The following is an 18,988-nucleotide window of genomic DNA, read 5'->3' as shown; positions in this document are numbered from 1 at the left end:
CCACTCTAAAGAAGTGGTCTTAACCACAATTGAAAGTTTAAAGGATGGCTTTCTGCCAAAGCGTATCTGAGCCATTAACGTGTCAGGCTGCCTTCGTGCACTGCTAGGACCAAAGGAGCAGGCCAGCAGCCAGCCTTGCTGGAGTCCTGGGTATACATAGCATGGGGCACAGGGCTGATACAAAATCTGACAGCAAACTGCTTTGCCTTGGGTGGCACTACAGGCGGCCTAAAACTTCAACAACCATTCAAGGAGGCTCTGCTCAGCACAGGCAAAGGAAAGGTTCTGAAGAGAGAATCAATATGAAGTGATTAAAAAGAACAGATCATCAAGCCCTGACCAGTGTTGGTTGGAGCGCTGTCCTGTGCACAGAAGGGTTTCTCCTCTTTTGATCGTGATGTATAAAATAAGGTGCAAAACAGTCATTCTCTGGAGCATTTTCTCAATCCTTGAGAGTTTGCTTCCAGGCAATTGTCAGTTTGGCTCAAATTAACTCATAAAAATTCTCTACAGGTTTAAATGTTTCTTAATTTACATGCTCTCATGAAAACTGCCTTGCAAAGCCACCATGCCATAGGGTTACAGTTATTACTTGCTCAACAGTAGCAATGTTCGCTGATAAGGCATGCTGACACTTCAAAAAAGTGATAATCCAGTTTCTAACAAATTCTATAAAGTGGTATCAAGATCTAAATGGGGCTACAAAAATACACCTGAAAAGGAGTCCTTAGAAGTTTATATTCCTTCATGTCATTTTACTTAGTCTAAAACAAACTGATAAGTGATAAGAAAAAAATTCCAAGAGATTCTAATTTAAATTACAGTGGCTGGAAAGAGAAAGAGACAGAACTAACAAAAGACTTCTCACACTCCTTGTTTTGCCTGTTGGAGTTCCGGACTAATTTACAGATGGCTATTTTGGCAGATTATCTCGTCCAGGCACCTAATTGCCCTCCCCCCTTGTTTACAGGGGGCTTTCTGGATTGCTGCCCCTCGCCAAATGACAAAAGCAGCCATTTCTTCTGCCGCAGACCCTGCTTCACCTTTCCCCACCCCTCTGCCTACAGTTAATATTTCCGACACCTTCTTCTCACCCCACCCCCACCCCCATATAAAAAGCCTTGCAAAACTCAGGCAAGGCAAAGTTGCAGGTTTTCTACCCAGCCATGCTGCTGGTGGTTTAAACTCCATGCCCCAAGACTGGTCTTTTGGCTAGCATTTTTGGCTCAATAAAACCTTACTTTGAAAAAGACTTTCAGCCATGGGAGTTAAAGATTTTTAGTTTAACATTTTGGCACCCAAATGAGGGGCCAAGCTTTGAAAGAGAAAGGAACGCTGCTGTCCCAAAGTCAGTGTGTGACATCCACAGAGCCCCCTTGATGCTCCTCAGACCCCAGGTGTGCTCCTTTTTTCTATTTCTCTGATACCCTGGAGTGTGCAAACCTACACCTTGAGGCACATGGTTTTAATGGTAGGGGTATTCCCTCGGGAAAGCTTATGGAAGTAGCACCCAAAACATGATGAGGGATTGTTCTCTTGGTGTCCCTCTGGGGTGGAGTCCACATTCGCACCAGAACATGATGTGGAGAATCCCTCCTCCTTCACCAGACTGGTGGGTTTAAGGGGATGCCCTTAGCCCTTAACGGTCTTAGATTAGCTTTGTCTGAGATAATTGAGCTTATAGTGACATCTTGTGGCCATTGCATGTAATTACTGTTTCCCGTCCCCTGGTCACCACCACCAATGTTCAAGATGAGGTTAGGAAACTGTGAAAATGGGCTTTTTCATGCTTGTAAGAGCAGTCACTGATCCACTGGAGAGAGGCACTCAAGAAGCAGCACTCTACCTACCAGGAAAACAACTTTCTCAGTCTTAATTGGTTGAAAGCAATTGAAATTATGTGAGTCAAAACTTCCCCTGCCACTCCCCCAAAACACTGGAGGGCTTTTAAAATAAACAAGGTTGTTTGTGCACATTTCTTTTTGTCTAAATGGGCTAACCTTACTAAAAATGACAAGTTAGATTGCTCAGAACCTTTTTCTCCCTTCTAAATTTAGGTTGGCAGGAGAAAATACTTGTGAAGCTAGCTTCTTGGGCCTAAGGTATGGATATATGTTGAGTTATTTGTCCTAAGCTGGTTATTTTTGAATGAGCAGGAAAAGACACCCTAAATTGGACAAGGAAAGTTATAGGTTTCTAAAAAGAAATCTTTCAAAAGGGAAATTTTACATTTGGTAAAGCTGAATAAGATTAGAATTCACTTAAATAAGCAAATTTAAATATCAAAAGCAAGCTGATGCAAAAGCAGAGTTTTATACTCAGTTAAAAAGACAGTTTTTTCCTATACTTATTGTTCTGCTCCAGATAAGATAAAGTTTTCTACCTAGAAAGCAAAGATGCTATGTTTTATTAAAACAGTTCTGTTCAGCTCTGGCTGGTGTGGCTCAGTTGGTTGGATCGTCATCCTGTGAAAGGAAGAGTCTAGGGTTCAATTCCCAGTCAGGGCACATACCCAGGTATCAAGTTCGATCCCCAGCTGGGGTGCATACAGGAGGCAGCTGATGGGTGCTTCTCTCTCTCTCCCCCTTCCTGCCTCTCTAAAATCAATAAAAAATAAAATAAAAGTAGTTGTGTTTTATAGTGTCTTCTTCAGGTACTCGATTTACTCAAGAAAACAGGAGTCTCAATTCTAAGACCTAAGGTTTTATTAACAATAGGTAACCCGTATTTTGTTTATCTTTTATTGTCACTTTGGATAAATGGATAATTTAATATTGTTTAAAACTTAATATGGATAATTTAATATTGTTCAAATTTTAAAAGGAGACTCTCTTAACCTGGAATTGGCTTTCTGGGTTATTTCAATGGGGCCCTGGAATGCCTCAAAGACTTGTTCTCTCCTTATAAAACAGAAATTTAAACTAATTTGGCCTATTTGATTTACTAAAATTACATGGGAAGCTTTGTCAAATAAAGAAATAATAATTAAGTTGTATTTTACATATTTTTCATTTGTAATTCTAATTATCTCAAAAGGTTATGTTAGAGAAAAGCAAACTTCTTTGTCAAATGCATTATATAATCAGATCTATAACATGTCATTTTAAATACTTTTACCATTTTCAGTTATTGTTTTACTCTCATGCTTTTGCACATGTGTCTCACCTTCAGAAAGATCCATGGAGAAACTGACTTATTCTAAAACAAAGGTTTCTGAGAAAATTTCAGATCATACCTCTAAACTGGATGAAGATCTGCAGAACTCTAAATAACTGGAATCATGAAATACTGGCAAATGATCAAGATAAACAAGAATTATGGGACTGAATGACTGAGGGTAATTTTATGCTTTTTTGTTTGAAACATTGCTAATCTTGTTACTTAATGACCTAGAGCAATTTGGTAAATTATACCTTTGTCATTTATATTTTTCTGCCCAACTGATCCCTGCAGAATTTGGAAACTCTTAATTAGTGTTATTTTCATGGCAATATGGTTATTTACAAAAATTCAGTAAGAATCTGTTCTCTTTAAACAGGACACAATTGAAAACTGGCTTTATTACCAAGGCTATGACTAGAATGTCATGTGTGAACAGACTTAAAGAGCCAATATGATCAATTGCTATTCTTGTTATATTTATACAAATAATCCAGCCAAATTTATTAAAACTAGACTCATGCAATAAATGAGTCTTAATTTGGCAATATTGGATAAAAATGATGATTTTAGAGAAAACCTGCATTTCAAAAGAAACTATAATGCATATTTATGGATTCTAGTTCAGTTAATTGTCTTTCAAGTTTTTTTCCCCCTGTAAACTGGAATACATTCTGAATTTTTATTTTCTTAAATAGTGGGCTACAGCCCTCGGAACATTCCATTTTTCTAACACCCCACAACTTGGATTTAAAGTGCAGCTAGATGACTTTGACATAAACTTCAGAGAAATTGCCACAACAGGTCATGCTTAAACAATCTCAGTAACTGATGCTATGTAAGCCTGAGAATCTGATGACATCACCAGAGATATTCCAACTGTAGGCAGGAGAATTAGACTGTCACCGCCTGCACCTTCACTCCAGCAACAGAAGTTCTGAGCCTTCCACCTAGAAACTAGAATGACAGGCCCAGAAACTGCACTGATAATTTATATTAAGAAACTGCATTGATAATTTACATTAATCATTAACTTTTTTCTTTCTTCCCACAGAAAATATCTCTTACTTATTTTTTTAATCCTGACCCCGAGGAGATTTTTTCCAAAGCTTTTCAGAGAGAGTGGAAGGGGGAAAGAAAGGGGGAGGGACATCAATTCGAGAGAGACACATTGATTGATTGCCTCCTGCACTCTGACCTGGGCCAGGGATGGAGCCTGCAGCCGAGATATGTGCTCTTGGCCAGAATCAAAAGGGGGACCCTTCAGTCCGTGGGGGACGCTCTAACCACTGTGCCAAACTGGCTAGGGCAAAAATACCTCTTACTTAGATAATTAACTGCTTACAGTAACCTTTTAGGCGGCTGCCAGCAGTGATAACCTCATTATTTATAAAACTATTACAAGTTGGTTCAATACTTTGCTTTTTTTGTTGTTGCTATACATGCTGGTTCTCTCAATTATGTAGGTCCATAAATAAAGTCCCAGCTAACAGTGCTTGCTCAACAGACTGAACTAGCCACCATTATACCTTTCCAGAAAAAGTTACTCTTCAAAGAAATCAAAATCTTCGTCAGTGGCTGAAACACCAAAACATCCCTCATCAATCCTTGGACTTCCCTCCTCCCTGGGACGTGACCACCTAGGAATAAGACTTCACAGCAACATAGGACAATGTCCTGAACATAAAAGGGCCATTTAAACATAATTAAAATGAAGCAGACATTCTACAATGATGCTTTCTTCAAAAGATCTGAATGAAAAGGGGGAAAATAAGAAAAATTAAAAAAAAAAAAAAATCTTTTTATTGATTTCAGAGAGAGGGAGGGAGAGGGAGAGGGAGAGGGAGAGAGTAAAAACATCAATGATGAGTCATTGATCTGCTGCCTCCCGCACACCCCAGTTGGGGACTGAGCCCGCAACCTGGGCAAGTGCCCTGACCAGGAATTGAACCACAATCCCCTGGATCCTAGGTCAATGCTCAACCGCTGAGCCATGCCTGGCTGGGCAGAAAAATTCTTATGTTTTAAATTACAGTGGTCTATGAGTGAGAAAGCGACAGAGCTGTAACAAATGACTTCTGGGGCACTCTCCCTCCCAGGAGCACGGCTGCGCCTTTCACTTCCCCCTCTTCTTCCTTCTCAGGTGTGCATCTCCTAAACTCTAAGGGTTCCTGGGAGACTTGCAACCAGGGGAGCAATTGGCAGAAGCAGCTCATCCTGGGCTAACCTAACCCCCTGAACTTGCTCCCAAGGCCCCCTTTCCTCTGACTCTCCAGTGAGCTGATCGCAGCTGCGCCTTGGCTCATTTCTTCCCTATAACATTTCTAAAGAGCCAAAGCAACCCCCACCTAGTTTCTCTCCTGTTGCTCCTTCAATCCTAAACCCTTTCTTGTTTCACTGCCCCCAGCTTTAATAAACATATACTCTCAAAATAAAAAACAACAAAGAAAGACTTCTCCCATTCCTGTTTTGCCAGTTGGAATTTTGGGTTAATTTCAGGCGGCGATTCCCACACATTTTTTTAGCCAGGCACTGTCTACCTGCAGAAGCCCTCTTGTGGGCTTTCCAGACTGCTACCCCAGCCACTCCACAGGAATGGACACTTATTTATTTGGACTCTGCTGGCCCTGCTTCACCACCTCCCACCCTTTTGCCTACAGCTCAAATAAATTCTTTCAGACCACTTCTTTCTTTCTCCTTCCCCTGGTAGTTTAGACTCCATGTCCCAAGACCAGTCTTTTGGCTAGCATTTTTGCTCAATAAAACCCAAGATTTTTAAGTTTAACATATGAAAACCTGCATATACCAGTGCAGGTCTCCAGCAAGTTCACACAGGCAATTTTTTATTCAAATGCTAATACAAGACCCATTATGAGTCAACCAAAAAAAAAAAAAGTGTGTAATTGAGGGGAAGGAAGTTGGCGGATTGAAAATTGGCTCCAGTTGAGTGTACCTGCTCCAAGTCACCCTTGTTTAACATATACAGTACTAATGTGACTTAGTTTTTCCACAGGTATTTCAACAATAAAAGAGTTTTGATAAAGCTAAATTTCATGCACACTTAATTCATCTAGCTGCTTAGCTTAATCACCTTCATCCACCCATTGTCAAACACAAAAGTAGCACATTTTCAGTCTATATGTTGACATGAGAGTTGTTAAAGCAACACCTGAGTACTTGGAAACTGCCATTATTTTATTTGCACTTCCCTCTTCATCAGCTAACAAAGCCTCACAGAGCTCACTTGCTGAAATGTGTAAGAATCTGATAAGGTGTCCATAATGAAAGCTGTATTCCTCATTTAAGCAACAAGTTTGGCATTCTGAAGAAGAAATAAATGCACATTTTTCTGGTCACTTGCATACTCTCCTCATGATCCCCTAACAGTTCAACAATACAAGATAAACTGACTTCATTGTATTTTTCAAAAGGAAGAGGCCCCGATTTTCAGGACAGTTACTAATACAGTATATATATTCCACTTTTCAATTAGGTTCATACTTGAGATGGGATTCTAAAGTACTCTTCTATTTAGATATCCCAGATCTCACAGACCTGCAAAATGGTACTGTAATACTGCCAATTGCTCAAGATTTTAAAACTTTGTTAACTTCAGAACCTAAAAGACCTTTTTCAACTAGTCTCAAAAGCAGCTAATCTTCATTCTTACAGTGATTTTGATCTGTTTTTTAATAACCAAAAGTATACTGAAATCAGTGATGTCTAATATGGTAAGCTCCTTCTTCTAGTCCTCAATGTGTGGAGGCTGCTGCCTCAGCCACCTAAACTAGAATGCAGTGTGAGTTTCCTTCTAAACTATACCTTAGGAGGAAAAACCTACCAAAGAAAAAGACTGCAAGTTGCTCTTTTGCATGACGACAACCAAAGAAAAGGGACACAGTTTTGAAGAAACAAACACCACAAAGTAACAGCAGGAAACCCTGCAATCTCAACAGGACAAGTAGCATGAGGTAGAAAATGATGAAATTGGGAAGAAACCTGACTGAAATAATGATGAAAAGCCAAGCAATGCTACTGACTGATATGAGTAGGAAGAACTGGATACTCTGAAGTAGACTAGGTTGGGTAAGGATGGGGGATTTGGGGAAACAAATAGAAAAAAGGACTTCAAGTCTCCCTTTCTCTGAATGCACAGGCTCTTGTTCTCTGCCTCCACCAATAAATAGCAGCATATGCCTGTGCACACCAGTTCAAAGACAAGCACCATCAGCAAGGTAGTGGACCCACTGGCTGGGAGTTACTCTACTCCACCTTCTGTAATTTCAAAGCATGATTTCTAAGTTTGGTATATCGTATCCAGGTCACAGCAAGAACTATGTATATTTGACTCAATTTCAAGAACTTGCAGAGAAAGATGAATTGTGCTTATTATCTTTTGGCCTTTTATTCTGGCAAAGATTTCTTCCACTTTCAACTCACAAGTGTAGAAAGGTAATGTAGAATCTCCACTATTAAGAAACAATTTACCAGAAATCTTTATTCTCTTTTCTAGCAAGGAAGAAGCTGTACTTTAGACACAATCTTAAAACATACATATCACTATATTTGAGAAAACAGCTTTGGTTAATGCCACTCAAAAACCAATGCTATGATGTCCTGTTCTCCACTCCTCCGATCATCTCTTGGAACACCCTTCACCATTTCAACGAGGAGGAGGTAGGGGGAATCCTTGAAGGTGATGGACAGACTAGGCCATACCATTAGAAACCACAGGCTGGGGTCTATCCCGGCCACTTCTTCAGCACGGTGACACAATATAAAACTAATACTTCTGAGGGACATCTATGACTACGGGAGGCATACTTAATGGAACTAAAATGATCCAATCAATACGCATATAAATGTGTATATATTTTGTTTATCTCAGCATTTTTTAAATTGAATCAAGTTTTTTTTTTAAAGTACTGTTTTCTATATTCAGTGCACTCTGATATTTCATTTTCTATTCTAACACATCTTACTGCTGGTTATAACTCATTAAATCGATTTCTTGACTCACTAATGAATGGGCTACAACCTGCAACTTGAAAATCACAGCTTGAGAAGATGCGCAAGTCAATCATCTTCTTTCACTGATGAGAAAAAGCCCAAAAAACTGAAAACGTCAGTTGAATAGTGACTGTTTATTTACTTCTAGGAAGATCACAGGAGAAAGTATAAGACTCAAGAAATACAAAAAAATGTAATAGTACTCCACCCCCCCACCCCCCAAAAGAGGTTCCTGTTCTGGCATTTAATAATCATCACCGTTGTTAATCACTGGCTTCCAACACACACAACCCTACACTAAGTATATATAATTTATATACATAAAATGCAACATATAAATTATATACTTTATTTTTAATATATAAATTTATATTTTTTTCCCCAGGTCATTCCGACAGCCTTTCAAAATAACAAAGTAAGTCTGGGCCATGTGGCTCAGTTGGATGAAGCATCACCCAATACACCAATAGGCTGTGGTTTCAATTCCGTATCAGGGCACATACCCAGGTTTCGGGTTCAATCCCCTGCTGGGGCGCATACAGAGGCAACTGATAGGTTTCTCACATTGACGTTTCCCCTCTCCCTCTCTCTCTTTAAAAAAATCAATAAACAGCCCGGCCGGGCGTGGCTCAGCAGTTGAGCATCAACCTACGATACAGGTGATCAGGGTTCGATTTCCGGTCAGGGCACATGCCCGGGTTGTGGGCTCGATCAATGACTCTCTCATCATTGATGTTTCTGTCTCTCTCTCTTCCTCTCCTTTCCTCTCTCTGAAATCAATAAAGATATATTAAAAAAAAAATCAATAAACATATCCTCGGATGAGGATTTTAAAAACAATAACAGCCCTGGTTGGGTGGCTCAGTTGGGGGGACCATTGTCCTGAACACCGAAAGGTTGCGGGTTTGATCCCCAGTCAGCAATCAATCAATGTTTCTCTCTCACACGGATGTCTCTCTCTCTCTCTCTAAAAAAAAAAAAAAAAATCAATGGAAACATGCCCTTGGGTGAGGATTGAAAACAATAATAACAACAACAACAAAGTGTTGGATGTGAAACAGGTCAATTGGCCCCAGAGCCTAAGCTCTTCACCATTAAGTTACAATAAACTCTTCCTAAAAGAATAGGCGTTCCCAACTCTAGCTGTACATCAAAAATCCACTGTGGAGTTAAAACAAAACAAGCAAATAATTAAGTGCTACACCAAAAAGAGATTTTTAAAGTTGAATTAGCAAATATTATAGAGAAATATATTTTGTAAACAATGTATCAAATATCATAATTATGTCAGAAAAGGTCTTTTTGAACAGTACATACTGTGTACCATCAGACATACAACGCCTGCTTCAAATGAATGACTGCCTTGGTTAATAAGCAGCTGACTTTACCCTGAAACTTGATTAGATCACTCATTATGAACTAGAATTTAATATAAAGCAGTTTTATCTTAGATTTAATAACTAAATTCCATTCAGAATTTAACTGATGACATGTCAAAAGGATCTTAACATAAGATAGCCTGACTGATAAAGATTACAGACTCCACTAGTGCATTCTATTCAACTTATCTATTCATGATTTAAACCTCGGTCTTCCCAACATATTTTCTTTCCTTCATTACCTAAATATAAAGAATGCTGAACCTGACGTAACAATGACTTTAGCATCCTCCCTGGGCTGATTCACTTCTCCCACTGTTAAGAAATCATTTCGTACCAAGCACACAGTACAAAATTAGGAGGTTTGCAAGGGTTCAAATAATTAAGAAATGGTTTTGTCTACATCACTCAAATAAAATATTATGAACATAAAAACCTAAAAGATTTGTGATGGTTAAGTGGGGAATACAAAACCTAGAATTACCACTACTAGCAACCACAAATAACAGCAGGACTACACACCACAAACACATGAATGATTAACTGTATACATACAATCCCACTATTAATAATTACTCATTTCCCTCTCAGTAAAAAATTCTTTATAAAAGACAAAGCAAGCACAAACTATAAATGGTCCAAGTAAGGATTATTTTGATTGGTAAAATTAATACCTCAACTGAAGAATTTATCCAACTACTTCCTGTTCAGGCTACCATGAAACGACAGCACTGCAGAGAAACTAGTCTATGACAGAGACCAGACAGATAATTACAGACTAACACATAAATAATCCCTAAACTATTCGGTTGAAGAAATCACAGCTCATTACTATTAAAATCTAGGGGAAATATCTACACCAGTGCCTTCTCTAACCATATCTCAAAGGGGAAAAAAAATTCACTCAACAAGCTTGTGATATATGGCTTTTTCCTAATAAACATACTACTGCCCTAAGTCCATAACCCATCTGCAATCTAAATATTAAAATATCTTAAAATATGAGATAATTAACTATGGAATTATGAACATTCATTCTATCCATGACCTTGGGGTCACTGGGAGGTTTCTAAAGCATACCTTTTAATCCACGCCATGGCGCTTCAAGAACATGTTAAGGTAAGTCACAGCCTGGGACACTCCGATGCACCTCAAAACACCTCAGCCAGTGTATCTGTATCATTCTCTTTTCCTTTTGAGATCATAATGGTTCCGAAGAACTACAAGGCTTCCATTTGAATGATAGTCTCATAATTTCAATGACTTAAAAACAAAAACAAAAAATAAGGACTTAAATGTTGGTATGTTAAGCCACTAGTACACTGTGTTAACTGCTGCCATAACTAAGAAAAACAAAGCTGCTGCTACAATTATGTAACACTGTCGTTTTTCATGTGAACCCTAAATGAATTAGGAGTATGTGCTTAGCAGTCAGAGTGACAGCCCTTGCTTTGCTGAGATCTACCAACACCCCACAAAAATCTCCAACCCAGCTGATTCTTTTATTTTCTTCTCAAGGAATGAAAAATAACCTAAAAGACAGGTAGATGCCAGGTATACCTCTGATTAACCAACTATTCTATTCTGTGTCGAATGACAGCTGGAAATCACCCACACCTGTATAAAAAGGAATTCACTAATAGACTGCAGGGATTCCTTCAAACAATGCCCCTCCTGGTGTTAATATTAGTGAATCATTTCAATCACATGGGAGTCATTAAATTAAAAAGAGCTCCTGTTTCCAAAGCTTATTTCTATGAAGAGCATGCGTATAAAATGAACATCTATGTGGCTGTCAAGTTTTACTGCTGCTTTCTGATTGTCTTGGCAGGTTCTTCCTCACCCCACTCACCTTTCTCATACAAATACATTAAAAACATTTCATTATTAAAATGATACAGTAAAAAGTGTATCACATTTTAAATCTAAGAATTCACTCTACTTTTGCTTCAAGTTTGGCATTCTATAGTTACAAGAACGAATGAATACTCAAGCTTTATAAAAGTAAAGCTAACAAACTATCAATAATACACACACATCCATGTTATGAACAATTAAAATTACTTTGGGATGACTGATCAGGAAATTTTTGATAAAAGCAAGCTCTAAAAGGGCTCCCAAGGAAAGAGGAAGCATGAGGTTCTGTTACCCCTGGCCGTGGCCCAGCTCACAGGGAACAGAAGAGGGCTCAGGCCTCATGGGAGCTAAAAGGCACGTGGCAGGCATGTGCTAAGAAAGGAGAAAGTGAAACTACTTTATGTCCGAAAGGGTCGTCAAGTGATGAAAACCTTTCGAGCCCGTCAGAAAAATTGCATGTTCCTGAAGATTTAGGTCTATTGTAGGTTGTGGAGAATGCAGGTTACAAAATGCAGGTCACTGCTCAGAAGGCTGACAATGGTGGCAGAGCTGCACCTGGGTAAGAGCTACAAGAGTGGGTGGGAAGAAACTAAGGAACAGACACGAGGGCCCTAGCCCAGTGAAGTCACTGCAGCCACAGCCATCTTTTTAAACTTATCATTTTACCACATTAGTGCAACACCCTGAGTTCCCACTGCAGCTTTAAATCACTTAATAGTCTGTATTATGTATACAACTTCCTGGAAGGACATCTACATAGTTTCCTATACTCTCTGCCTCCAAATCAATGCACCCTACACACAACCATCAGGTTAATGTTCCTAAAGTGCAGTCTCAAATAAGAATGTTAACCACTGGGAAGTAAGGCAGTATATATGAACATTAGATAATAAGAATGAAAGCTTAGGTCTGACACACTTACTCATTACCTCATTTAATTTTCAGAACCCCTGTTTACAGAGAAAAAAACAGGTTCTCTGATCAAGTGACTGGACCCAAGAATATATGCAATAAAAGAACTAGGGCTTAAATCTAGAGCTCCCAGCCGGAATTACAGCACTTTTCTACTACGATACTGTGTGGAGCAGTGTTATGGGGAGGGCATGGTACTGAGGCTAAACTAACATTTCTTGACAACATGCCAAGTACCATGCTAAGCACTTGATGTTATTTTATTTCATCCTGATCTACCCCTCACAAGACTGACTAGTTGCCCCCTTTTATAGGTGAGTAGATTGAGGCACATTCTGAGAGATTTAAGTGATCTACTCAACATCAAATATCAGAGACTTGAAAGTAGTGGGAAAGTCGATCTCACATGTCCAACTCTAAAACCCACTCTCTCATGTTGCTATGCCAACCTATCTTCCAGAAACAATAAAAAAAAACAACCACCAACACTTAAGTTTATTTTTCAACCTGAATGATACAGCAATAATCTAACTTTATAAATGCTTCTTACTCAAAACCCAGTCAATACATATAAACAGATTTTTAGCTATGGTTTAGCAAGACTATACACACATTTACTAAAGCCAGTAAGAAGGATCAGAATTATATTTAATACTCAAATAAGAAACTTCATTTGATTCCTACAAATGAAATCCAGTATTTTCATTAAGTTATGTATTTGATCTTTTAAAGCTGACTTGGAATTCATAGTACTGCCAAATTTCCATCTTGGCCCTGTCCCATGGACTGCTACCAGTCTTAGCCTCATGGGAAGTGAAGTCATTTATTAGCTGAGGGAGGTGAGGCCATTCAGTCAAGCAGTAATAAAAAAGACCAGAAAAAGCAGATGGATAGCTCTCTACAATGCTTTATTTAAAACATGATTAAACTAAAAGAATAACCAAAAGCACTGAAAAAAATCCCCCAAATTGAGGACAGGAAACTCCTAAGCAACTTCAAGATTTGAATGGAAATCATGTGCTCATATTGCATTCCAAAACTAACTGAAGAAATGATCAACAGAATTACTATACCAATGTATTGTAACATGTTAGATGGATCAAAGAAGCCATTTTTTAAATTTCTGAAACACAGTATTGCAGAATTATATTCAAGGGTTGAAAGCTGTTACAGTAATAAAATTAACTGGCCATTTAACAGCATAACTATTCTGTATAACTCATTTTACAAGCATTAATGTCCAAACAGATAAAAGGTGATACAGAAATTTTCCAGCTTTTAAAATATACCTAGGTAGACTCACTCCAGAAGAAATTAAGTTTTGACAAGGGACGAACACAAAATTAATAAGGAAGTATGAAAAAATATAGGTTGCTGGATTTGGTTTGAATGGATAGCTGCATCCTTGCAGGGTCTTTCCTGATCCAGCTTCTGGTCTCCTCCTACCCATACAGATACAACAGATGTTCTCGCCATACTGGACTTTGAATACATTTCTCAGAATATACCACGGTGTTTCCAGTCTCTGGACCTCTGCACATGTTATTTCAGGACCAGTGGTTGAAACAGAATTTAACCTCGCATCATAATAATTAAAAGAATACTATAAATAATAAAATATAATATAAAAAGGATAAAAAATAAATAGGTGAGATTTGGAGTAAAAAAACAAAAATTATTAATGTTCAGTGCCTACAATGTATTACATACTACATGCTGAGCCAAGTTGGTGTTTTTACATAAATCTCATAGACTTATTGTAAGAGATTTTTGAGAAGAAAAATACTAAAATTGAGTTGATGCACTCTTTAAATTAGATGCTAAAATTTAGGGGATGTGTTCTACTACAGATACTTGAATTTTAAACAAGTTTTGTCAACTAACTTGGAAACAGTCTTATTATATAATGACAGAAAATTAACCGTTGCTACTATCAAAAGTATGAAAATGACATTCTAGGAATTTCAATTCTAAACTAGTTTTGCCAATGCTAATAAGGATTTCAAATATAAAGCTAAACCTGGTTTTGAATAATTTTCAAAGAACCTTTCCAGGAATCATAAACTGCTCTAATTCCCATCTCTATAGTAAAACTGTAATTCTTTTCCAATTAAACTCTGGAGCAAGGGGATGTCAAGCATCTATAGCTAAGAGGCTGAACTCAGGATCAATGAGACTCAGTAACTAAAAGACACTTGTAATCTAGCAATTCTAAAATATGAAACATTCAGCTAATTTTACTTTGGGGAACTCTCAACTGCAGAAGCTCTTTTCTTAAAATGCATATCCTAATTTTCAGTAACACTGAAAAAACTTCTATCAAAGTGCCTGCTCTTAAAGTAGCCAACACCCAGGGTTGAACTGGGATATGCCTGCATTTTTTGTTAGAATTCTAGATGGCACAGCGTGGACAGGTATAATTTAGATATAAATGCACACATGCGCGCGTGTGCACACACACACACATCCTTTTTCAAATGGATTAGTGTACGTGCTTGGAGACCAAAGCTAGGAGGGTGGGACAGCAGAGAGGAGACAGAAGAACAGTAGTCCCAAAGTGCTGATTAGGGGAGAAAAAGTAATAATAAAGTAAATCTGCCCATAAGCACGACAATGCATTTATTCCAAACAAGCAAATCAACAGAAGCTTCTTTCCTTTCTAGAATTTGAGGAAACTAAAAAAACGCTAAAGAGCATAAATCAAATTTACCTCTACTTTCTTTGTACTTTTTACATGTATATTTATAAAAATGTTTATGGGTGAATTGAGTTTCTCCCTATCATTTTCTCCTTTTGCTTAGGTCTCTTTTAGTTTAAAATAAAATGTGAATTTTGGTGGCTTAATAGATTATGTGGCATGAGTGATAAAGACTGTGCTAATCAAGTTGTGAACTTGGAGTCAGGAGTCATAGGTTAGAAACTTACTTGGATATGTAACTTCTGACCAGTCACAACTTATCTGTAGATGATACCAGTACAAAACTGCAGTTGTAAAGCTTAAATAATGCTGAGCTGTGAAAACACGCCCGCCAGAGTAGGCATAAACATTTATTGACTTTGAAGGCAAAATCTGGTGGTGTTACTGCTAATGCCACTACTCTAAAATCAAAATAAAACATTTTCCTAGGAAGGGTTTAATGTAATGCTCAAGTTTAATGTAATACTGTAAGTCTAAAAATTTTTTCACACTCATTTATTCCAATTGTGTGGGTGATCAAGTCTGTGGCTCTAAGAAATGCCTTCAAGCACTCTCTCCTTTCTTTTGACAAATTCACTAGTTCAACAAACACTTGAACATCTACAATGTGTCAGTCCTTTTTTTTAAGCACTGAGGATAACACCTCAGTGTATAAATCAGACCAAAATCCTTAGCAGCATAATTTGCATTGTAATTAGAAGGTGGTAAATGCTATGAAGAGAAACGTAAGGAAAAGATAAGGAAGACGGGATGAGGTGCAATTTTATTTATTAAGATTTTTTTTTTTTTTTAAGAGAGAGAGAAAGGGAGGGGGGAGAGAGAGAAACAGTGATGTGTGAATGAAACATCCATTGGCTCCTCCTCCATGCCCCCTACTGGGAATTGAGCCCACAATCAGGGCATGTGCCCAGACCAGGAATGTAACCGGCCACCTTCCAGGGCACTGGATGACACCCAACTGGCCAAGCCACACCAGCCAGGGCTGAGGTGCAATTTTAAATAAGCCCTCGCTGAGGTAACAGTTGAGCAAAGACCTGAGGGAGAAAGGAGGATTCCATACGAATGGAATACATGGCAAGTCCAAGGGCCCTGAAGCACGGTGTCTCAGCAAGAGATCAGCGTGGAGGCGTTAGATGAGAGGCTGAGGCTGAGTTTGTGAGTACAGGTGGGCGTGTGCACACATGTTCTTGGGGACACCACATATCATGAAGGTCTTGAGCTTTTTACTCCCAATTTTGAGTTGAGGGAGATCAAGAGCTAAGCAAGGAAGATCAGCATGAGTCTGGCTGCTGAGTGAAGACAGAGCCGGCGAGGTGTAAGGGGAGCAGCAGTCTATTGTGACCAGGCAGGTTAAAGATGAGTGTCTTACACCAGGGTGAAAGCAGTGGAAGTGTCACAGGTGATGAACCTGTGAACATATTTTAAAGACAAAACTAACACCACCTGCTCACACACTGGATCATGGAATTGAAGGGAAAAAAGGAAGAACACAATGGTGAGTCCAGGCTTCTGGCCGAAGCAACCTAAAGCATGGAGTTTGAGATGGGGAAGACTTCAGACTTAAAGAGGGGGGTTTCAGTAGTTGGGTTTAGACATAATAGCTGAATATGCTTAGATAATCTAACAGTTTATCAGAACTTTCTGCAAAGGGTACAAGATGTGACAAGTTAGTCTAGTTCTTGCTTGCAGCTGGATTTTTTAAAGAACCGACAAGGTAAAAGTATTATGTATTAAACAAGTAGTTTAATAATCTTAGTATTTTAATTATGCATCCTCTGCGATACGCACTTGTGACTGTTATAATATGGTAAAAATATTAAGAAAATTTCTAATTACAGAGACTAATTTAAGGGAGACATCCATATTCAAACATTGTAGAGGTAAAACAATAAAGGCAATTTTAGCTAATAACCTATTATTGATGCTCTCCAGCCACCAAAATGCGTCTCAAACCCAAAGCTTAGAAATAATAAATTTAACACACATTTATGAAGTGCATCTCATTTAAATACCAACTACCTTCTAGTAGCTTATCTTTTACAATGAGGCTGAAAGAAATTAAGCTAAAGAACTATCCTTTAGTCATCCTAGAAAGAACTAGTTTAAGAGTCTCTAGGCGGGAAAGGCTTTACGACCGTTACCTTCTCATCTTCTGGCTTGACCCTTCCCAGTACCCGCGATGCCAAGGCCACTGCGAGGGGCAGAGAATTGTCAGGGTTGAGCCCCCACTGAGCTGAGGGCTCACACTCTTCAGATCTCCCGGGCTCGCCCTACCTGAAGAAATGAGTGGTGGATTGGCCCCAAGTAAAAGCACAGTGTATGTATCCAACTTGCCCTTTTCCCTGACCAACAATGACTTGTACCGGATATTTTCCAAGTATGGCAAAGTTGTAAAGGTTACTATAATGAAAGATAAAGATACCAGGAAGAGTAAAGATGTTGCATTTATTTTATTTTTGGATAAGACTCTGCACAAAACTGTACCAGGTCAATAAACAACAAACAGTTGTTTGGTAGTGTCATAAAAGCAAGCATTGCTACTGATAATGGAAGAGCAGCTGAATTCATCCAAAGACAAAACTACTTTGATAAATCTAAGTGTTATGAATGTGGGGAAAGTGGACATTTAAGTTATGCCTGTCCTAAAAATATGCTTGGAGAACATGAACCTCCAAAGAAGAAAGAGAAGAAGAAAAAAAAGAAAATTCCTGAACCAGAGAAGAAATTGAAGAAATAGAAGAAAGTGAAGATGAAGGGGAGGATCCTGCTCTTGACAGCCTCATTCAGGCCATAGCTTTCCAGCAAGCCAAAATTGAGGAAGAACAAAAAAAATGGAAACCCAGTTCAGGGGGTCCCTCAACATCTGATGATTCAAGACGCCCAAGGATAAAGAAAAGGACATATTTCAGGGATAAGGAAGAACTTAGTGATTAAAATTATACTTACTATGTAAATATCATTAAATTTTTTTGAAATCTTAGAGTATCAAGTTCAGTTGGGACTAAAGATTGCTTTTAGAATTTGAGTATAAAAATACTTAATACCAAATAATTAATTAATAATACCAAATAATTTTTTAAAATGTATTGTTGAAAGTATTACAGATGTCCCTTTTTTTTTTCCTCGACTGACCCACTCCTCCCAGCTCCAGTCACCTCCCTAGGCCTTCACTCTTAACCGCACTATTGTCTGTGTCCATGGGTTGTGCCTATATGCATATAAGTTCTTTGGTTAATCTCTTCCCACGCCCCCTACCCCGCTTCCATCTGAGATTAGTCAGTCTGTTGCATGCTTCCTTGACTCTGGATCTATTTTGTTTGTCAGTTTCTTTTGTTCATTGCATTCCACGTGTAAGTGAGATCATGTAATATTTGTCTTTTTATGACTGATTTATTTCACTTAGCATAATGATCTCCAGGTCCCTCTATGTTGTCTCAAAGGGTAATAGTTCCTTCTTTTTCACAGCTGCGTAGTATTCCATGGTGTAGATGTCCCACAGCTTTTTTTATCCACTCATCTACTGATGGGCACTTGGCTGTTTCCAGATCTTGGCTGTTGTAAATTGCACTGCTATGAACATAGGGGTGCATATATTTTTTCTGATTGGTGTTTCAGGCTTCTTAGGATATATTCCCAGAAGTGGGATCACTGGATCAAATGGCAGTTCCATTTTTAATTTTTTGAGGAAACTGTTTTCCATGGTGGTTGCAGCAGCCTGCACTCCCACCAGCAGTTCCTTTTTCTCCACATCCTCGCCAGCACTTGTTTGTTGATTTATTCATCACCGGTGTGAGGTGGTACATCATTGTCGTTTTAATTTGCATCTCTCTGATGCAAATTAACCACTGAGCCAGCAAGAGGTCAAACAATGATCTCTCTCTCACATTGTTGTTGCTCTCTCTCCTCGCCTCCCTTCCACTCTCTCTGAAAATCAATGGAAAAAAATATCCTCAGGTGAGGATTAACAAGAAAG

General features: G+C 38.6%; 1 protein-coding gene and 1 pseudogene across 8 annotated transcripts in view; one reads left to right on the top strand and one right to left on the bottom strand.

The window, feature by feature from the left end:
- RBPJ (recombination signal binding protein for immunoglobulin kappa J region) overlaps positions 1-18,988 on the bottom strand; it is a 186,669-nt gene that overhangs the window by 37,301 nt on the left and 130,380 nt on the right. For 3 of the 7 annotated variants that reach the window (XM_081130719.1, XM_081130718.1, XM_081130717.1), the window contains exon 2: positions 10,629-10,811. The exons of 3 other annotated variants lie outside the window; for them this stretch is intronic. In XM_081130719.1, the coding sequence (XP_080986845.1) occupies positions 10,629-10,645 (17 nt within the window). In that variant the 5' untranslated portion in view covers positions 10,646-10,811. Of the gene's footprint in view, positions 1-10,628; positions 10,812-17,156; positions 17,290-18,988 lie in introns of those variants that run through there. One more of the 7 variants, XM_081130720.1, reaches the window with a different exon arrangement.
- On the top strand, positions 17,210-18,043 carry LOC308554054 (zinc finger CCHC-type and RNA-binding motif-containing protein 1 pseudogene; annotated as a pseudogene). Its single transcript has one exon. The product of its transcript is annotated as a zinc finger CCHC-type and RNA-binding motif-containing protein 1 pseudogene (transcript).

Source organism: Miniopterus schreibersii (assembly GCF_964146895.1).
Source record: "Miniopterus schreibersii genome assembly, chromosome: 1".
Lineage (NCBI taxonomy): Eukaryota > Metazoa > Chordata > Mammalia > Chiroptera > Miniopteridae > Miniopterus > Miniopterus schreibersii.
Note: the sequence above shows the minus strand (reverse complement) of the source record. Positions and strands in the feature narration are given on the sequence as shown.